Genomic DNA, 22,940 nt, shown 5'->3' with positions numbered 1-22,940 from the left:
CGATTGTCAAATCCTTCTTTTCGACGTGATCGCGGATAAAATGGTGTCGAACATCAATATGCTTGGTTCGCGAATGAAGCACTGGATTTTGGGTTATGGCGATTGCACTTGTATTATTGCATAAAATGCTAACATTTTCGCACTTATTCCCATAGTCCAATAATTGTTGCTTCATCCACAAGATTTGTGCACAACAACTCCCAGCTGCAATATATTCGACTTCTGCAGTGCTCGTAGCTATGGAGTTTTGCTTTTTGCTGAACCAAGAGACCAATCTTCCCCCTAAGAACTGGCATGTCCCTGAGGTACTTTTTCGGTCTATTTTACAACCTGCAAAATCTGCATCTGAATAACCCGTTAGTGTAAAATCTCCTTCTTTGGGATACCATAATCCCACATTGATTGTTCCTTTGAGATATCGGATTATCTTCTTGGTTGCAATTAGATGATTCTCTTTGGGCTTTGATTGGAATCTTGCACATACGCCAACCGAGTAGGATATGTCCGGTCTGCTTGCGGTTAAGTATAGTAACGATCCAATCATCCCTCGATACATCGTTTGATCGACGTCTTTTCCTTCATCATCTTTATCCAATTTTTGAGATGTACTCATGGGAATTTTGACTGAAGATTTTCCATCTAAGCCAAATTTCTTGATAAGATCTCTTGTGTACTTGGCTTGATTTATGAAAATTCCTTCTTCAAGTTGCTTGACTTGCAGTCCCAAAAAGTAATTTAATTCTCCCATCATACTCATCTCGAACCTGTTCTGCATGAACTTAGAAAATTTCTCACATAAAGATTTATCAGTACTTCCAAAGATAATATCATCAACATAAATTTGTACTAATAAAATGTGATTATTTTCTTGAATTCTAAAGAGGGTTTTATCGACTAGACCTTTGGTGAATCCACAACTAATTAAGAACATTGACAAGGTGTCGTACCAAGCTCGCGGAGCTTGTTTTAACCCATACAATGCCTTCTTTAATTTGTAAACTTGATCACCAACGTCTTTTACCTCAAAACCGGTGGTTGTTCGACGTAAACTTCTTCTTCAAGTAAGCCATTTAGAAATGCACTCTTTACGTCCATTTGATATACCACGAAATTCTTGTGCGCTGCATATGCTAGGAATATCCGAATTGCTTCGAGTCGTGCGACGGGGGCGAATGTCTCATCAAAATCAATTCCTTCTTCTTGTGAATACCCCTTCGCGACTAATCTTGCTTTATTCCTAACAATGACGCCGTCTTCGTTTGCTTTGTTCCTAAAGACCCATTTAGTGCCAATTACATTTTGGTGCGTTGGTCTTGGAACAAGTCTCCATACGTCGTTGCGCTTGAATTGATCTAATTCCTCTTGCATGGCATCTATCCAACTTGGATCGGCTAAAGCTTCATCAATTTCCTTTGGTTCCAGTTGAGATAGAAAGCATGAGAACATTGCATCTTGTTGTTGATTCCTAGTAGATGATCGCGTTTTCACTCCGTCATTTGGATCTCCAATGACTAAGTCATGTGTGTGACTTCTTAGCCATTTTCGATTTGGTTGGAATTTTGTTGGATTCTCAGAGTTTCCTTCTTGATGTGATTCCACTTGTTGTGTATTAATGACGGTTGCATCTTCGGGTTCAACTACTGGAATTTCTTCTTGTGCAATTTCAGTTGTGCGTGATATTTCGGGTATCACATTTGATATTGCCTCAATTTGGTGATCACCCATATCACTTGATTCTTCTACTTCCTGCAACACAATGTCTTCGAACAAATCATTAGATTTAATTAAATCACGATTACCTTCATCATTTTTGCCATTATTGTCGTGATTTTCATCGAACACAACGTGAATCGATTCTTCTACCACCATTGTTGATTTGTTGAATATTCTATATGCCTTGCTGGTAGATGAATATCCCAAGAATATTCCTTCGTCCGCTCGCTCGTCAAAAGTCTTTAATTGAGACTTTCCATTAACAAGTACAAAACATTTACAACCAAATGTATGAAAATAGGTGAGATTGGGTTTTCTCCCTTTCCATAATTCATATGGTATTTTGTTATAAGACTTGTGGATTAGACTGCGATTTTGAGTATAGCACGCCGTGTTAATCGCTTCTGCCCAAAATCTTTTTGGTAGTCCGGCGGCCGTTATCATGACTCGTGCGGCTTCCTTGAGTGTTCGATTTCTTCTTTCAGCTACACCATTTTGTTGCGGCGTTCGTGCGGCAGATAATTGATGTAAAATTCCTTGTGAATTGCAGTAAGATTGAATCACTCTGTTCACGAACTCTGTTCCTCGATCGGTTCGTATTGTTGCAATCTTCATGTCTTTTTCGACTTGCAGTAGCTTCAATAGCTCTGGCAACTTTGATAAGACTTCATCCTTTTTCATGATGAATATTGTCCATGTGTACCTAGAAAAATCATCAACAACAACCAAAGTATATTTCTTACCACTTATACTTACTGGGTCTACTGGACCAAATAAATCCATGTGCAGTAGACTTAAGGGTCTTGATGTTGACTCTTGAGCTTTGACTTTGAATGATGCTTTGATTTGTTTTCCTTTCTGGCATGCATCACAAATTTGATTTTTCTTGAACACAATGTTGGGTAGTCCTTCGACTATATTATTTCTTGCAAGCTTGTTGATGGTTTTGAAATTCAAATGATTTAGCCTTCTGTGCCATTCCCAACAAACTTCATTCGAATTATTTGCCATCAAGCATACGGATTCCTTCGTTGTACTCCAATCCACAACATACATGTTTTTCTTTCTTGATCCGGCTAGTACGACTTCATTCGTAGATTCGTTCTTGACTTGACATTTGCCTTTGTAAAATTCTACGAGATATCCTTTGTCGCAAAATTGACTTGTACTAAACAAGTTGAATTTTAATCCTTCGACATAAGATACGTCATCAATTCGTAGACCATTTTTCACAATTGCGCCGGTTCCTTTTGTCATTCCATATCGATCGTTTCCACCGAACACTACTTTTGGTCCTTCGATACTTTTGAACTCAACTAGACTAGCTTTATTGCCGGTCATATGTCGAGAGCAACCGCTATCGAAATGCCAAATTTCCTGCAAGAAAGATTAATTATTTTTAGGTACCCATGCTTGATTGGGTCCTTTTGTGTTAGTAATTTTTGGCATCCAAATCCACCTAGATCCCACTGATCCAAGAGTAGGTGATTTGTAACCATTAAAAACATTATAATCATAACGCACTTGCGAATAATACTTTGGTGCGTGCTGGGAAGCAGATAGTTGCTTGATTCTATGAAAAAGAGCAAATCTGGATTTGGTCCATGGTTTGTCATCAAGCGACCAATCTTGTTCTGAGGGATATAATCTCCCAGCCCCAATTCTCGGAATTCTTCCCATATTCCTATGAGGTTTTGTTGCACTAGACTCGTTGGTTTTCTTTGAAGATACAAAATTTTGTTGCCTATCCGAGATATTGAATTTTTGATTCGGCTTTGCAACATTTTTCTTGGCATTTATTTGTTTACCAACTCCTTGTCTCATTGTGCTATACTGACTTTTCACAAATTTTACCACTGGAACTTTATTAATTAAAGTAGTAGTAGAATTAGTTAGTTTTACAGGGGTTTGAGAACATGATGGATCGTAGCCTAGTCCGGCTTTATCTCCAGCGGGTTTCTGCATGTTTACCATTTTATCCATTATTTTGGATGAATTTGTAAATGATGCGATTACTTCCCGAAGGTTATGTTCTCGAACCTCTCTAGCTTTGCACTCTTCTTGAAGTCGAACATTTTCGGCTTTCAAGTTACTCATTTCATTTAGAGCATTTTGCAATTTTTGTGACATTTCTTCCTTTTCAAGAATTAACGTATTATTGCGCTCTTTGATTTGAGTATGAGTGGCCATGACTTTTTGACAATCTTCCATAAGACTTTGAAATGATTCTTGAGTCTGGAAAGAAGTGTCAACTGAACTAAAAGAACTAAAAGAGCTAGAAGATACCTCTTCGTCGATTTCACGCGCCATATAACATTCTTCATGTTCGGATGTCTTGCCCACTAGGCATAGTAGCGCCGTATCTTCTTGTGATGAATCACTCTCGTCACTAGATGATTCTTCGGATTCACTTGCTTCTAACGGATCGCTTATTAGTGCCTTCCGTTTGCCCTTTTTGAATTTCTTCTCTTTGGATTTGTATTCCACTTGTGGAGAAGTATTCAAATTTTTGTCCGCCTTGGGGTGTGGACATTCGGCCATAAAATGTCCAGGCTTTCTACAATTGTAACACACGTTTGTGTTATCTTCGACCGGTTCCCTTCTTGATCTTCTATTTTCTCGAAAGAAATTTCCTTGTGGTGATCCTTTGTTCTTTCGCATGAACTTCTTGAATTTCCTAACAAATAGAGAAAATTGTTCGTCAGATAAAAAATCATTATTTGCTACTGACCTTGATGTTGAGGGTTGTTCGGCCATCAATGCGGATGTTCGTTCATCACGTTCTTCCTCGACTCGTGTCTTCATTTCGAACTCATACGCCTTAAGATCACTAAAGAGTTTATCCGTAGATAATGTCCTTAGATCTCTATGATCGCGCATTGCGGTCACCTTCATATCCCAATTTGTAGGTAGTCCACGTAACACTTTGAGCGATATTTCCTTCTGGGTAATGGTCTTTCCCAGATCCGTGATCTCTCCAAGAATTTTGATTAATCGAGCTTCCATGTCGGTGATGCTTTCGTTCGGTAGCATTTTGAAATCTTCGAACCTCTTCATGGCAATGGTTAGTTTGTTGTCTTTTTCTTGTTCATCGCCTTCACCGATACTAATGAGAGTATCCCATATTTCTTTTGCTGTGGTGCACTTTCGAATCTTTGGGAATATGGTGTCATCGACCGCTTTGAACAAAATATCTTTGGCAATGTTGTCCAAATTATTTCGCCCACTATCTTCCTTTGTCCACTCCATTTTTGGCTTTGGAATATATCGTGGAGCATTTGGAGTTAGTGCGGCGGCAGTGTTAACTTCCATAATTTGGATAGGACCTTTTGCGATGACTTCCCACATTTCGTCATTTAAAGCAGATAAGTGCACCTGCATACGTATTTTCCAATCATCAAATTTATCAAGTGAGAAAAGCAAATTTTGAGCAAGAGCCATATCTCTCTTCATTTTGAAGATTTTGAGATCTATCTAGCAGTCAAAATGACTCAAATAGACAACCGCTCTGATACCACTTGTTGGTCCCGAAAGGGTGGCGAGAAGTCTAGAGGGGGGGGGGGTGAATAGACTTCTTTAACTTTTTAAACTTTCTTCGAAAACACACAAGGCAAATAATACTTTGGTAATTTCAACTCTAAGTAACAAGCATTAACAGGATAAGCAACTTAGAGTGTGCAGCGGAATAAGTAGCGGTAAAGTGTTATGCTTAATTAGTGCGGTGCTCAAAGAGAGATTCTAAACATGCAACACGTTAGAAACACTTGATATGGTTCACGGATGATGTACGTAAAATTTGGCTTGCATGCAAACGTGGGAACTATCAAACCCAGACATATAAAGATGTGCGATAAATCGTAATCGGGTTAGTTCGCAGTTAGAATAAGCATGCACAAAATATATGAGCAGTAAGTAAATAGAGAGAGAGATTTATAGTGGTTCAGAGGTGGTGTAATCCTCCTAGTCCACTCTTCTCCTTTCACTTCAAGGAGGAAATTCACTATTCTTCGATCACCCAGATACAATAGTGAATAAGTGTCCACCGATACTTCTTCGAGTGCTTCGCACAAAGCCCCACTCCTCCAAGGTTTTTCGCAAGCTCCTCTTGTTACTCCGCCTTCCCAAGTACTTCGCACCAAGCTGTACTCCTACACCATGAGAACTACGCACAAAGCTACGTCCTCCAAGGGTTTTCACAAGCTCCTCTTGTTACTCTGCCCTTCACCACGAGTGCTACGCACAAAGCTACACTCAACCAGGGTTTTTCACTCTCTCTAGTTACTCCGCCCTCTTTCTACACTCAGTAGAGAATATTACAAAGAAATAAAATTTCTCTCTCACTCAGACTTGAATTTTATCGTGTATAGCTCAATACATGACTTGATGATTGATTGGATATTCTTTGAGTTTGTATACTGCTCTTGTTCGTGATTCAAGTCATATTTTTCTTCAAGGCTGCTTGGGCATTTTATAGCCAAAGAAAGCTATTTGCCCGTTGATCAACTTTCGATCTTGATCGTCCATTTTGAATTGTAGTTGATCTGATAATTTTGTCAACTTGATCTGCAATTGTAGGTAGATGTCATTTCTCCTTTTTGTCAGATGATTTGAATAAATTGCCCGTTGCCGTGTCTTGAATTTTGTAGCCTCCAAAATTTGAATAAGTTCGGCGCGGCGTGCTTGATTTTCTTCTCCTTCATAAATGCTCTGACATGTCAAGTTGATCAAATAATTTAACTGCTGATTCTTGCTTGAGTATAAAATTATTTCTCCGCAAATCAGCCTTCTTCGAGCGTCTCCGGTTCCACTGTAAAAACTTGATGTTCAGATGAAAATATATATCAGATATTTTCTCCTTCATGTTCCTTGTAAAATATTATACTGGAACTTCTGTAAAAACTCCATTGTTGTTCATGGTGAGATGCTCTGTTTCGAATTTCAAGCTTAGTCCACCATACTTGGTATGTTTCTCCATATGGTGCATGGCTTCTGTGAGACTTGTGCATTTTCCTTAGCTAGTCTCTCCTTGGCTAGTCTCTCTTTAGCTAGTCTCCATTTTAGCTAGTCTCTCCTTAGCTAGTCTCTCCTTATAGCTAGTCTCTATTTTAGAGAGTCTCTTTTTCAAGCTAGTCTCTATTTTAGCTAGTCTCTTTTTCAAGCTAGTCTCCATACGGTTTTGTATACTTTGAGCTAGTCTCTCATACGGTCTTAAAAATTGCTTCACTTGAGATTCGAACTAAGGATCACTTGGCTTAGCTCAAACGCGTTTCTTCCAACTTCTCTAGCATGGTTCTTGGTGACTTCTTCGCAACATAATTATGTTAAGCTATAATCTCGCTTATCATCGAAAATCAAAATATGATTTTCCAGACTTGTACATGGGTTGCATGATATAGGTGCACCATACTTCGTAGACTCAAACTGACTCAAATAGAATAAAAATGGGGACTACTTGATTTTTCAAAAATACATTCGGCTCATCAAAATTTACAATATATTCCTAACAGGATTGATACAATACATACATACATACTATAGAGAGTAGGGTTACCCAATGATTGGGTTGGGCTAAATGAGGAAGGTTGGACTCATCACATGGCCATAATTAGAAGGTAGGCTTATTATTTAGGCTTGGATGGTTGGGCTCAAGACCACAACATATAAATATATATCTATTCATATATTTTGAGCTTATAAGTAGGCTTAGGTAATAAAATTATATTTGGACTTTAAGGCATTTGGACACAAATGTACCGGTTCACAATAATAGGTAGACCCGAGCCCATTTTAAATTAATTAGCTATATAAATATTTTTATGAAAAATATTTACTATCGGGACTATAATTTATTTTATAAAAATACGGGGTGTCACAAGTATGCTTTGCTAAATTTGTCTTCTTGGAATGTCGATGAAGTAAAGTCAGCGAAATGGTTGAAGAGAGAAGGAGTCTGCCATTCCGTTTTGAATGAAAAGAAAGATACAAAAAAACTTATTCAAGAGGAGAACCGACCATTCTTATAATTGTGACGATTATAACTACCGGGGTAGGAGAAAGACAAAAATACTCCTCTAGTATCCTTCATCTCCCAATACCCCCCCCCCCCCCATAAGCTGGAGTGTGCAAACTTTGGACACCCATTCTTAGACACAAAAACGTTGAACAGAGAAGAGGCTAGAGGTTTTGTAAAACCATCAGCAACTTGGTTGATGGAAGCAACCGAGAGCAACTTGATTAGTCCAGTCCCTGAGCCACCCTTTCCCTTATTATATGACAATCGATCACGATGTGTTTGGTCCTCTCGTGAAAGATGAAATTATCTGCTCTTGCTATAGCTGATTTACTATCACTGTAAACCACTGCAGGGCTGCTTATGTTTATACACAAATCCTGGAGTACACTGGTTAGCCATTGCATTTCACACGCTGTCGTAGCAAGGGCGCGGTATTCTGCCTCGGATGAAGACTTGGATACGGTTGCTTGTTTTTTTGATCGCCATGAAACAAGAGAGGTGCCAAGAAAAATGCAGAATCCCATTATACACTTGCGTGTTTCAGTACATGATGCCTAATCAGAATCAAAAAACCCTTTGAGGCTGAGGGTACTATTCGATGTTGGGTAGAATAGGCCATGTCCTGGAGATGATTTTGTATAGCACAGTATGCGGTGAGACGCAGCCATGTGTCTGTCCGTGGGGGCACTCACGAAATGGCATAGATGATGTACATCATACGTAATGTCGAGCCTAGTGGCTGTAAGGTACAACAATCTTCCTATCAACCTCTGGTAGCTGCTTGGATCACTCAGAGGTGTACCATCATTATTGGATAAGAGAGAGCCTGGCATCATAGGAGTGTTTATTGGTTTGCAGTCAAGAAACCCTGTATCATTGAGTATATCCAGTGCATATTTCCTTTGGCAAATATTCAAACCATTTTCACTGATCTTTGCTTCCATGCCTAGAAAATAGCCTAGGGACCCCAAGTCCTTAATTTTAAAAGCTGCATTCGGTGAGTTCTTCAATTCTTGTATAAAAGCCATCATTCCACTTGCCACCAATATGTCATCAACATTGACCAAGAGGGCAATGAATTGATTACCATTGCCTCTTGTAAAGAGAGAGGGATCAGCACTCGATTGTTTAAAATCATAGCTTAGTAGAGCAGTAGTTAATTTTGAGTTCCGCTGCCGACTTGCCTGCTTTAGTCCACAAAGAGACCTTGTTAATTTGCAAACCTGATTAAGCTTTTCTGCTTGAAAACCAGGGGGAAGCACCATGTAAACTTCTTCATCAAGATCACCGTGGAGAAACGCATTGTTTATGTCCATTTGATGGATATTCCATTTCTGAGATTCTGCTACTGCCAGAAATGTTCGAATCGTTGTCATTCGATATATCTTTAAGCAAATGCAATTTATTTATAGGAAAATGTCCTAAACGTTGATGCCAATTATCAACTTTATTACATTGCATAACCAATTTCCTGTGATCAAGAATGGAATTCAGTGGTGGCTTCATCATGAGATACAACCCATTTTCCCGTTTAGCTAAACCAACCGTCATCCCAAGAGGTTCCTGAATCAAGCACTGTCCTGACGAAAAAACCAGATTATATGAAGTATTTTGGAGAAGTTTGCTCACCGACAATATATTAAATTGGAATGATGGTATGTGCATAACATCTTTTAGCCAAAGATTGTTTTCAAGTCATATGTTTCCTTTGTGTTTGAGAGCAACTCGTTCCCTAGTAGGCAGGCTAACTTCATCCCTTTCAACAACATAATAATCATCAAATGTCTCAAGGGAACATGCAATGTGATCAGTGGCTCCAGAATCTACAATCCATGTTGAGTTACACAGAGATAGAGAATTAACATAAAGGATAGATGACTTGCCTTCTCTGTTGTCTTCATTGAACTTGGGAATTAGAGAAATAGATGCTGCAGTACCAGAAAACTAGAATGTTGTCTCATCTGATTCTGAATGGCTGCCATAAGTTTTTGAAATTGATAACTTGTGACACCTAGGACTGTCACATCATTCACCACATTGGTTGTTCCATGCTGCTTGGCTTTGGATTTGAAGCTCGGCACCCACCCCGGGGGGTAGCCGTTCTTTTTGTAACACTTGTCAATAGTGTGTCCAATCATCCCGCAAAATGTGCATTTAGGTTTGCTTCCTCCATTGTTTGTGTACTTCTTACCATTGTAAGTGTTAATCGCAGCAACCAAATCATCTGTGGAATTCTGAACTATCTCAGTAGCTTGGATCGAATTAGCATGGCTGATCTCAAGGTTGTTTATGTTTAACTTCGTGAAGCTGATCTGCCTCTCTAATTTCTCAGCCATAACATATATTTTGTAGACTTCCAGTAACGGATCCAAAACAAGAACATTAGATTTCAAAGCATTGTAATCATCATTTAAACCTTGAAGGAAGCGAATCACCTAATCAACTTCGCGCTTCTTCCTGATCTCGTTGATTAGATCGCATCTAAACCTTGGATCACATTTGCATAGCGGGAGTGGCCTCAATGTGTTCATCTCCTCCCACATGGTCCGGCACTTCGTATAGTAATCGCTAATGGACTGATATCCCTACTTCAAGCTGTAGATATAGTTTTGTAATGTTGATATACGTTGAGCATAACACTGCGCGAAATGTCACTTCATGTCGTTCCAAAAATCCCTGGCACTTTCTAGATGCATAACACTCTGTGCAATGGAAGGATGCACAGATCGGAAGATCCACGAACACAGCATTAGATTACATCGTCTCCAAGGTCCGTATCGATTATCTTCTCTGTTAGGCGCTGCAATGCTACTATCAATGATATACCACTTATTTTTCACCTCTAAGGCGATTCTCATGGAAATACACCATGAGCTGTAGTTGGAGCTGCCAACCAATGGCGGACTAACGAGGATGAGGTTCGTGCTATCACTTGTGCTGAATAGGTACCGATTCTCCACATCCTCAACACCATAGCTCCTCTGTACTTGTGGAATAGGATTCCACTGCGGAATCGTTGACGAAGTCGTGTGGATCGGTGATTGAGTTGGCGGTAGAGTGGTATCCTCTTCCTGACCTGCTCCACCAGTGACGGCGGCGGCATATGAGCTCGGAAGAAAGTGCTCAGATACCAAGTCAATGAAGTAAAGTCTGCGAAATGGTTGAAGAGAAAAGGAGTGTGTCATTCTGTTTTCAATGAAAAGAAAGATACAAAAAACTTATTCAAGAGGAGAACCGACCATTCTTATAATGGTGACGGTTATAACTACCGGGGTAGGAGAAAGACAAACATACCCCTCTACTATCCTTTATCTCCAAATAAGGAATGATATTGTTACGAATGTTTTGTAATCATTTAAGCTTAATTTTGCCAATTGAATTATGTTTTATACTTTGATCGTAAATGGTTATTAATTCATGCTCCTAGGCTTTGTCATCTTGATTGTTATTTGATTTCTTTGGTTCCTAACGATTCATTTATTTTGCTTCAGGAATCTCAATTTAATTATCTTGCACTTGAGTTGATTCTTATCTTTTATCTTCGTTTTTTTATCATTATTAAATTGTTAAGTCAGTTAATTTAATTTCAAGCTATTAAATTGCATTGTATCAATTCTCTGTGGGATCAACCCTTGCCTTTGCACACTATTACTATATTGATTCGTGCACTTGCGAGGACTATTTAAAATTGTCTATCAAATATTACACCGTGTCACGAATAATTTTTCCTAGTATACATTATATGACTTATTATGGTTATTTTATTGGATTTTTACTATTTAATCATTAAGCTAAGAGAGTTCTATATTAAGAGTGATGCAAAATGTTCTCATTTTAAATTTACTTCTTCATATTATCATCTTGACGTGCAATTACTTATTTTAGTTTCATTTTTTATCACATGTGGTAGCTCGGTCAATTCGTGACACACACACAAAAATACTTAACCTATATACATAACATTCAAAGTTAAGAATCAAAGATTATAAATCAAGAACTTTAAAAATGATTTGATTTTTATGCATTTAAAAAAAAATCAAATTTAGGTTAAGTTTTGTGTGTGTGTGTGTGTCAAGAATTGACCTAGCTACCACATGTGATAAAAAATGAAACTAAAATAAGTAATTGCACGTCAAGATGATAATATTATGAAGTAAATTTAAAATGAGAACATTTTGCATCACTCTTAATATAGAATTCTCTTAGCTTAATGATTAAATAGTAAAAATCCAATAAAATAACCATAATAAGTCATATAATGTATATTATTAGGAAAAAATATTCATGACAGGGTGTAATATTACTGTAAAAAAAAATACAACCGATAATTTATTCAATTTTCCACATATATGTCGCCTTATAAATATCATATCATCTTAGCACGCATAATAACCCACACAAGATCGATAAAGAATAACAAACCACAAATTGATCTTGAGCACTTAGCTTCTTCCTGGTTCTCATTTCCAATCAATATCAAGGCAAGAAGGAGATTAAGATTGGCATATATTGTCAATCAATCAAAAAGAAAAAAATCCTACCAAAAAATAAAGAGAGGGGTACGTGCTAAAAAAGCATCCGCACCACAAAGAACGGTGAGCTCGTGGCAGTTCGTGGTGCCGGTGGGTGGAGGGTGTTACTGTGGTTCCACCCGCTGTGTCCTGGCTTTGCATGAAGAAGATCGAAGAAGGTGATGGTGAGCTTTTGTTCTGGTTGTGTTGTGGTTGTTTTTAGCTTAGTTAGTTTATGGTTGATTAAAGTTTATAAGTTGTCGCTTAGTGTGGTGGTAAAGGAGTGTTTAATGTTGTAATTTGGCTAGGGTTCGATTCTTCTCTAAGTTTAAGTTCTAATTGTTGGTTTTAATTAATAGTTTTACCTTAAGCTTGGTTATTAGTTAATTATTAGTGTTTTAATGTTGGGATTAAGTTAATAATAGAATGTTTAGTCTAGATGGTTAAGCTTGTGGGTAATTTAGGGATAAACTAGAGTTTAAATCCTCTTAGTAGCATTTAAAAAGTTTTGTTTAGTACTTGTGTTAATACTTGAGATCCGGTTTAATTCTCAGGTTCCCGTTTGGCTTATGAGTTGAGCCTAGTCTATGCTGGCGTTGTTTTTGGTTGGATAAGCGATTGAGGTAACCCATGCTCTACAAAATCTATTTTGCTTACCTATTTGATGATTCTTGGATTCTACATGTGATTTTGCTATGAAATGTGAGTGTTTATGCATTGTCTTGTGAAAATGCATATCTAGAGCTTGTGTTTAGGGTTCTTGTATGCCATTGCTTGGCTATTTCTTTGATTCAAGTCAATTTGTCGTATTTGGTGAGATTTGGCATGTTTTGGACTTGAATTTGAGCTTGGTGTTGAAAATCCCCGTAGGGATTATTTGGTGTACAGGTATGTACCCGCGGGCGGAACGGCGGGTAGTGGCCTACCCGCCGCCCCACCCGCGGGGTACAAGGAGGCTGGGTGTTGGTACCCGCAGGCGGAACCACGGGTGGGGGTCTACCCGTGGGCCCACCCGGGGGGAACAATATGTGGTTGTTGCGGGATTTGTTCCCCCTGATTCTTTTGACTCGGTATTTGGTCTTTTGACTTCCCGATGTTCTTTTGTGGAACTATTTGAGCGTCTTCTTGATGTTTCCTATGTCTAGAACTATATGGTAGGATTCCATGTAGGTTTTGGTGTCTTGAATCGTGCTAAGTGTTCAACATTGTGATTCGTTGAACCGTGATGAGTCTTGTGTGTTCTTCGGAATTACGTTTGGTTTACCCGTTTGATAAGCATGCTAGTTCGGTGTTTTAATGCTAGCGTGTGTGTTGTTTGTACCTTCCTATTGTTGATGATGACTTGTGTTATTCATCATTGTTGTTGGACTGTGATCCATTCCTTGATTTAGTATGGTTTCATATCTTCATTGTGATCTGTTGATTGATTCTGGTTGTGGTGTGGTGTGTGTGGCTCTACCTGGATTGCACGATTAATGGTATGGGACATTAGTCACCAAGGTACGGCAGTGGTCCTCGTGGTGGCTATGACGCGATTATGGAGTTTGTGACCTTTGTGTAAGGTTCACGTATTACTTGGGTGGCATGTGTTGCCGTGTGTGTGATCGGTACCCTCGTGTACTATGAATCGGTGGTCTCGTTGGTGGTCGTTGGTGGGGGACGACGGTCCCAGGAGGGAAAAGGTTGGACTTGGTTGTACAAGGGTCCTGGAGGTAATGGTTGGAACTAGACATAAGGTTGGGGGTAGCTATAAGGTTGGGACCGGGCATAAGGAAGGTATCTCAATTCGTGATGGGTGATGTCACGAAGGCTTGTGTAGCCGTTGTTGTGTATTTCTCTATTTGTGACGTGTGTAGTCACAAAGGCATGTGTTGCCATTGGTTGTGTCCTTATTCTCTTGTGTTATGCATGTCGGGTGTTAATCTACTGTGTGATGGTAGATTATTCCTTGAGCCGTTCTTGTGAGTCGTTGTTGTTCCTTGTGGTCTTGGGATGTGTTCCCTTGTCTTGTTGTGAGTGCTTAGAGTCTTGTGTTGACTTCTGCTTTTGGCTTTGAACTTATATATACTATATCCCGTTTCGCAAATGATTTTCTATATATATATATATATATATATATATATATATATATATATATATATATATCCTAACTATGTATGATACTTAACAGGTATTGGTGGGTTACTAGCATTATTCGCTGACCGGGAGTCGTCCCATTTCTTATTGTTGCTTTACAGGTTGGGTAGCTTTGGAGAGCGCGCTAGTGGTCTGTAGATAGATTATCTCTTCCTTTAATAGTTGTTGAGGCCTGTGAGCCCAAATAGTTGATTTGTTAGACTATTGTAGTTGTAGTATCTGGCTGTGCACCTATGTTTGATATAGGTGTGGCATAGCACCTTCCGGTTTTTTTAGTTAGCTTCCACCTTTTTTAATCTTATTGAATAGACTTTATTCCTTTTCTAAGCTTTAATTGGTTTTAAAAGTTGTTGAAAATTGGGGGTGTTACAGTTGGTATCAGAGCCTAGGTTTGAGCCTAGGATGTTAAGAGTTGGACTATAAAGACCTAAGTTGAGCTTAGGTTAGCGTTGGTAAGTGAGACTTTAAGATGTTTAGTGAAGTCTCTAAGTGTTTAAGTACCTAAGTATAGGACTCTTAGGACGCGCGGTGAGGTTGTGAGTTACCTTTTTGTTATCTGTGTAGTTCTCTTATCTTGTTTTGTTGTTAGCGTTAGTAGTTGTAGTTGTTGTTCTCGGTTGGTGTGAACCTTCTCGGTACGTCATCGTGTTCTGGGTTCGTTGAAGTCTTAACGAGGACTGCGGCTAAAGAGTAAGAAGACTGAAGATCTGCTGACACAAGCTAGTCAAGGCGTGATGGTTGCAGCTGAGCACGTGGTCAACGCAAAGAAGATGGACTGCTCTACTCGCAACCTGGAGTCAACTACATCAAATCTCATTCAAGCAAGTGACATCGTCTCTCGTACGACATCGACATCCGTTTTACGCTAATCCTAGAGTTGAAGACACCGTTTCGTGCTACCGTAGTCCGATAAGAAGCAAGACGTCGTTTAGAGTTTGAAGATCAAGTCTTGAAGACCCTCACTCGCGAGGGGGAGTCAAGAGCGGTCCCGGACGCTCTAAGAAGATGTCAACTCACGCCAAGGGGTCGTTCGTGGGTCAACGTTATAGAAGCCTCCCAGAGATAAAGAGCTATGAGTCAACCTGGAACCGTTCTAAAGCACAAAGAGTTGAAGTGTAAAATCGAAGTGTTCAACATAGAAGTAGTCCTACCTGTGACACCCCAAAAATCCATACTCCAAACCATGAATTAATTGAGTAATTAATTCTATTTCTTTTGAGGAATTGATTCCTAAAATCCTGATTTTTGATACTCAAGGACTAGTATTTGACTAGTCAATCTTTAAGTTGTGTTGTACCTTGTGCTTTGAGAGGAGTTCCCTTGTTCCTTACACTTTTTAAGAGTTAGTAAGGGTATCCTTGTCTTTTCACCAAGAGCTAGTTTTGTAACCTAAACCTAGAAGACTTCTTCATTTCATTCCCTTACATTTCCTAGAAAATATCTCTACCTTCTCTCTAGAAAACAAGAGTAGCTTGTTCTTCAAGCCAAAAGAAGCCTTTGTCAAGATTCCAAGTTTTGTTTCCAAGATTCAATCTTTCCTCTATTTTGGCATCTAGAAGGGTAAGATCTAAGCTTGTCTAGTCTTTTTGGTTCCATCTTAGTTGTCTTTTTCTTAAAGGTTGGATCTTTATGATCTTTTGGTTTGATCTTGAAGTGGGTTTGGCTAGTGAGCTTAGTGGAGAGCTTGTTGTGGTGTAAGAAGAGTCTTTTGGTCTTCAAGAGGTAACCCATGCTCTACAAAACCTATTTTTCTTACCTATATATGATTTCTTGGCTTCTACTTGTTCTTTGATATGAAATGTGAGAGTTTATGCATTTATCTTGTGATATTGCATATCTAGACCTTGTGTTTAGGATTCCTTTGTGCCATTGCTTGGCATTTTCCATGGTTCAAGTCTTTTTGTTGTGTTTGGTGAGATTTGGTGTGTTTTGGACTTGAAGTAGTGTTTGGAGGAGAAAATCCCCGAAGGGATTTGTTGTGGTACAGGGGCGTACCCGCGGGCGGAACGGCGGGCGGGGCACCACCCGCCGGCCTACCCGAGGGGAACGTGTGCCCTGCGGGTTGTGTACCCGCGGGCGTGACCACGGGTGGGGCGCTACCCGTGGGTCCACCCGCGGGGAACACGGTGGAGTTGTGGTGGGATTTGTTCCCCGTGATTTGTTTGTCTCGGTCTTTGATCTTTTGGCCTCCCGTTGTTCTTTTGTGGAACTATTTGAGCGTCTTCTTGATGTTTCGTAGGTCTAGAGCTTTTTGGTAGGTATCCATGTAGGATCTTTGGTGTTGTGTATCGTGCTAAGTGTTCAACATTGTGTTTCATTGAACCGTGTGGTGTCTTGTGTGTTCCTCGGAACTATCTTGAGTTTCCCCGTTGTTGAGCTTGCTAGTTATTATCTTAATGCTAGCGTCGTTGTTGTTGTTGGGTGGTGACCCGTCTCTTGATTGAGTGTGTTTCATACCTTCTCTTGCAATCCGTTGTTCGTTTCGTGTGAGTGGTGGTGCGTGTGTGGCTCTACCTGGATTGCACGATTAGTGGTATGGGAAACTAGTCACCAAGGTATTGCAGCGGTCCTCGTGGTGGCCATGACGTGATTTTATGGAGTTGTGGCTGAGTCCACGTGATTGGGGGATAACATTGTGTTATCCGGGCATGTGTTGCCGTGAATTGGTGGGTTTTCGTTGGTGGTTATAGGTGGGGGACAACGGTCCCGGCGGAATAAGGTTGGACTTGGCTGTACAGGGGTTTTCCGGAGGTAATGGTTGGCACCGAAGGTACGAGGTTGGGGGTAGCCATAAGGTTGGAACAGGGCATAAGGAAGGCATATCAACTCGTGATGTGTGATGTCACGAGGGCTTGTGAAGCCGGTGTTGTGGTGAGTTCTCTTCTCTCGTGACGCGTGTAGTCACGGAGGCTTGTGGTGTTTTGGCATGTGTTGCCGTTGTGTGAGTCTTTGTTCTTGTGTGTGGTTAACCTTTGTGGTTGGGATGCGTTTCCCGGTTTTATCCTTGTGAGTGGTGAGTCTTGTGTTGTCTTTTGATCTTGGCTTTTGACTTATATATATGTATTTCGTTTCGAAAATGGTTTTCATATTATATATCTACCTATTTATGATACTTAACGGTATTGGTGGGTTACCAGCATCTTTCGCTGACCGGGCGTCGCCCCGATGTTTATCTTTGTATCTTTCAGGTGATGCGTAGTCGAGCGCGATGTCTAGAGCCGGTAGCTTAGCACCTGTATCTTTAGACAGTGTTGTTGAGGCCTGTGTGCCAATGTCTTTAGATTGTTCTAGTTTGTTGTTTTTGGGATAGTGATACACTGTAGATTGTCGCCTTAGCGTATACCAAGTGTGGTATACGTGGCATAACACCCCGTTTTGGATTTCTGTTATCCAGTTATCTTTTCATCTTCCGCTGTGCTAGTGTTTTGTTGTTAATCTGCATGTGTTAAGACTTGTTTTTAAGTCGTGTTTTTGGGGGGTGTTACACTACCTACCTTCGGAGAAACCAAGATCGGGAAAGTTCGAAGCCACGAACTTGGAAGCAATAAAGGTCAAGATGGCCATACATGAAGAGCTTGGACCCCTAAGGTACATGGAAGAGAAGAGCATCGCTGTTGGCAAGTCGTCCGACCCTGTGATACATAAAGAGGTTGGGTAGTAGTTGGTGAATGAGGATATCGTTTATCCTAGTCGGCACGCCTGGAAAGTGATGGTTAACATGAAGACTTTGGTAAGGAGGTTTGGCAACAAGAAGAAAAGAACACGTAACCGAGTTGCAATCAAACGTTGGCGCTGCTAGAAGATCCAAATTGACAAGAGCGAAGCAAAGACGGATCTTATCACCGAGTGTTCTTAAGTTGCAAGTGAGACGCTGCGCCGAAGATTCTTGGTAAGAGATCTACCTAAAACCAGGAAGGATCGAGATGTATCTAATCTTGTATGGGAAGTTTGAACAGTAAAAGGAAGGACAGTCAGAGATCAACTTAAGGACCAGTTTTACTGTTGGACCTTCATAAGTAGGACAAGTTCATGCGGCAACAAAGTTTTCAGGGATGACCTACCGTTAATCAAGACAAGAAAATGCCAAGTGGTTGTAACCGACTACCTTATGAAGATTGCGAGGTTATCAATGGTGAACAAGACTCAACCTATCGAGCTTCTTGTAAGGATATGAGCAAATCTTTGGACAAGGAACCATGTTACGTCTCCAGAGGTTGACTTTGGTAAAGACTTCAGTTTACGAAAAGTTCTACCGTTTGCGTGTGGCTTAAGGTTGCAGTTGAGCTCTACGATCCAACCAGCTTCAGATGGTAATGGGAAAGAATCATACAGATCAAGAAGGCAAGTTGGGAACTTGCGCAATGGATTTACGAAGGCCGTGGATTGTGCTCTAGTGATGGATCAAGTTTCCCTTACAGTGGTGGTTATCATCATGCATTCAAAGGACTCATTAGAAGTTTGTGTGAGATTTTGAGTGCCAACGGTCACGATGCAAAGGAAGGTATAAAGAATACGCAGATGCTTAGACCTTGATTATCTCCAGGTACATTAAGAAAGGAAGTTTAGTTTGTAAATCACCGAAGTCTTGAGATGGCAAGATCAGATAACCAGGTGCGCTTAAAGAAAGAGGAAAGCAGTGGTCAGTGCTTCAACCGATCTTGAGTTAGCTAGAATGGACAACTAGCCGAACCTCTAAGAGGATTGAGGAAGTTCGCTAAGAGTTTCGTCACCGACACAATGATGAAGACTGATAAGGGGAGCAAGTCAACACACAGTTGTCTGGTCCGTGTGAGTTTTGCTTAGTTGTAACAAAGTTGAAGAAGAAACCAGTGTTTGAAGATGGGTTTGGGGTGAAGATCTTTGTGATCTCAGCTTACAAGGAAGATCCGGTATAGATCTTAGCGTTAGAACGCGTCAGAATCAGAGTAATGTACCTTCAGTTCATCGAAAGAGCATCGATCGAAGCGTCAAGCCGAAGAAGATGCCTGAAGTCGAGAATCCTTAACCCTCTTTAAGCCGTTTTCCTCCCCTTCCCTTGTCAAACCAATGTCTTTCTCCGAGAAATCCTTCCTATATCCTCGAGCCTCGTTCTTGTTTCCTTCTTAATTGATTTGGTACAAGGTGACAACCTCGTTTTCCTAAGTTGTAACCTTGAAAATTTTGATTTCCTTTCTAATCTACGCTATCCTTGAGCCTAAATCTTGTACCCTTCGTTAGGAAATCCTTTCAATTCTTTCAAATCTCGTTCTTGATTCCCCATTTCAAACGATTCTGTGCAAGGTGGCAACCTTATTTCCTAAGTTGCAACTTTGATTACCTTGATCCTATTCCTAATTGATGTTGTCTCAGGTTTGGAACTTAAACTCTCATCCTCTTTTCCTTTCCAACCATCGTGTCCTTGAGTTCAATATCTAAACCATTCATCCTTTCCAACCTTTCGAACCAACTCTTTTCCAAAACCTAGTGTATATATATTTCCGTAAAATATTTTCTCTAAATATTTTTGTGACACTCTTATCCCCAAAATGATTTTCCAGCTTCGGGGACGAAGCTTCTTTTAAGGGGGTGAGGATGTGACACCCCGTATTTTCCTAAAAACAAATTATAGTCCCGATATTAAATATTTTAATAAAAATATTTATATAGCTATTTATTTTGAAATGGGCTCGGGTCTATTTAGTATGGTGAACCAGTATTTTTGTATCCAAACATTCCGAGTCAAAAATGGTTTTAATTCCTAAAAGCCTAGTAATTGATCTTGGGCCCAAATATATGTGTAACCTATGAGTGGGCAATTTTGGACCCATCATCTACACCAAGCCCTTATAATAAATATAAAAATGTGTTATATTGTGAGTTCATTGCTAAGCCCAAGTATAATTATTTTATATGGAGTCTTGAACCAAGATGAACCCAAAGACTTAATTTAATTCTAGCCCAACCCAACCTTCCTAAAATAACCAACCCACTTTGGTAAGTAGCAACCCTATAATGTATGTATGTAATGAAACCCGCAAATTATGCTGTGCAAGGTGCATACGGTTGCAAAACGGCGTCGTTTTGGTTAAAAAAACGCGCGTTTCACTTAAAAAAAAAAATCAGGTTCGATTCCCGGCAATAGCATTTTTATATATCCAGAAATTCATAACTATATATCCAGGAATTCATAAGTATATATCCACAAATTCATAACTATATATCCATAGTGAATGAATGAAGTTAAAATCCACAATGAATGAATGAAGTAAAAATCCACAATGAATGAATGAATGAACTAAATATCCATAATGAATGAACTAAATATCCACAATGATTGAACTAAATATCCACAATGAATGAACTAAATATCCATAAATTCATAACTATATATCCAGAAATTCATAACTATATATCCATAAATTCATAATTATATATCCACAGTGAATGAATGAAGTAAATATCTACAATGAATGAACTAAAATTCCACAATGAATGAACTAAATATCCATAAATTCATAACTATATATCCACAAATTTATAACTATATATCCAGAAATTCATAACTATATATCCACAATAATGTTATTGCCGAGAATCGAACCTGAATTTTTTTTTAAGTGGAACACACGTTTTTAGTCAAAACGACATCGTTTTGCATCGTATGCACCATGTGTATGGTACATTCGGTTGCACAACATAACTATTGAATGAAACCGCAGCTTATTCTCCTTCGGCTCTTCACCTTCAACCAAACACCCTCTTCCGTTTCCCTTTCTCTTAGCCTTTCTCGGCCAACAATGGTGGTGAGGTGGTGCTTGGGTGGTGTTGTGAGCAAGACCAGCGGTGAGCAGAGCTTTGAGCAGAGAGCAGCTTCTCCGTCAACTCTTCTCTCAGCTTCCCATCTCCTTGGTTGACGGAGATAACGCGATGGCAGAGGAGGAGCAGCGGCGGCAGTTCGGGGATCTTGGCAGCCGGTGGTACGGGACGACGACGGAAGCATCGGAGCTTGGCTTTGGCGCGGTGGCATCTCCGGTGAACCAAGAGGGACTTCCCTCCTCTGTGTCCGTTGGCGCGGCTTGGTCTCCGACGGAAGGAGGTGGCGAAGCAGCAGTGGTGGGGGGCTCCTTCTTTTCCGGCGACGGCAACGGTGCTTGGAGGAGGTTCTCCGGCTTGGTGGCAGTTCGTGGTGCTGGCGAGTGGAGGGTGTCACCGTTGTTCCACCCGCTGTGTCCTGGCTTTGCATGAAGAAGATCGAAGAAGGTGATGGTGAGCTTTTGTTCTGGTTGTGTTGTGGTTGTTTTTAGCTTAGTTAGTTTATGGTTGATTAAGGTTAATAAATTGTAGCTTAGTGTGGTGGTAAGGGAGTGTTTAATGTTGTAGTTTGGCTAGGGTTTGATTCCCTTATAATTTTTGGTTTTAATTAATAGTTTTACCTTAAGCTTGGTTATTAGTTAATTATTAGTGTTTTAATGTTGGGATTAAGTTAACAATAGAATGCTTAGTCTAGATGGTTAAGCTTGTGGGTAATTTTGGGAGGAACTAGAGTTCAAATCCCCTTAGTAGCTTTTAATTAGTTTTGTTTAGTACTTGAGTTAATAGTTGAGATCTGGTTTAATTCTCAAGTTCCCGTTTGGCTTATGAGTTGAGACTAGCCTTTGTTGGCGTTCTTTTTGGTTGGATAAGCGATTGAGTTGAGACTAGCCTATGATGGCGTTGTTTTTGGTTGGATAAGCGATTGAGGTAACCCATGCTCTACAAAATCTATTTTGCTTACCTATTTGATGATTCTTGGATTCTACATGTGATTTTGCTATGAAATTTGAGTGTTTATGCATTGTCTTGTGAAAATGCATATCTAGAGCTTGTGTTTAGGGTTCTTGTATGCCATTGCTTGGCTATTCCTTTGATTCAAGTCATTTAGTCGTATTTGGTGAGATTTGGCATGTTTTGGACTTGAATTTTAGCTTGGTGTTGAAAATCCTCGAAGGGATTATTTGGTGTACAGGTATGTACCCGCGGGCGGAACGGCGGGTAGTGGCCTACCCGCCGCCCCACCGCGGGGTACAAGGAGGCTGGGTGTTGGTACCCATGGGCGGAACCACGGGTGGTGGTCTACCCATGGGCCCGCCCGCGGTGAACAATATGTGGTTGTTGGGGGATTTGTTCCCCGTGATTCTTTTGACTCGGTATTTGGTCTTTTGACTTCCCGATGTTTTTTTTGTGGAACTATTTGAGTGTCTTCTTGATGATTCGTATGTTTAGAACTACATGGTAGGATTCCATGTAGGTTTTGGTGTCTTGAATCGTTCTAAGTGTTCAACATTGTGATTCGTTGAACCGTGATGAGTCTTGTGTGTTCTTCGGAACTACGTTTGGTTTACCCGTTTGATAAGCATGCTAGTTCGGTGTTTTAATGCTAGCATGTGTGTTGTTTGTACCTTCCTATTGTTGATGATGACTTGTGTTATTCATCGTTGTTGTTGGACTGTGATCCATTCCTTGAGTATGGTTTCATATCTTCGTTGTGATCCGTTGATTGATTCCTATTGTAGTGTGGTGTGTGTGGCTGTACCTGGATTGCACGATTA

General features: G+C 40.0%; 1 protein-coding gene and 1 long non-coding RNA gene across 2 annotated transcripts; one reads left to right on the top strand and one right to left on the bottom strand.

The window, feature by feature from the left end:
• Positions 1–8,280: 8,280 nt before the first annotated feature.
• On the bottom strand, positions 8,281–9,102 carry LOC109155080 (uncharacterized mitochondrial protein AtMg00810-like). The gene has a single exon (XM_019302806.1). The coding sequence runs from the start codon at positions 9,100–9,102 to the stop codon at positions 8,281–8,283; it is 822 nt and encodes a 273-aa protein (XP_019158351.1).
• A 3,291-nt stretch (positions 9,103–12,393) lies between these two features.
• Positions 12,394–14,557, top strand: LOC109155093. Its single transcript, XR_002049845.1, has 3 exons — positions 12,394–12,432; positions 12,792–12,860; positions 14,475–14,557. It is a non-coding gene; the product is annotated as an uncharacterized LOC109155093 (long non-coding RNA).
• Positions 14,558–22,940: the final 8,383 nt, after the last annotated feature.

This window comes from Ipomoea nil, unplaced genomic scaffold (genome assembly GCF_001879475.1).
Source record: "Ipomoea nil cultivar Tokyo-kokei standard unplaced genomic scaffold, Asagao_1.1 scaffold2690, whole genome shotgun sequence".
NCBI classification, from domain to species: domain Eukaryota; kingdom Viridiplantae; phylum Streptophyta; class Magnoliopsida; order Solanales; family Convolvulaceae; genus Ipomoea; species Ipomoea nil.
This window is presented reverse-complemented; position numbering and strand designations above follow the sequence as displayed.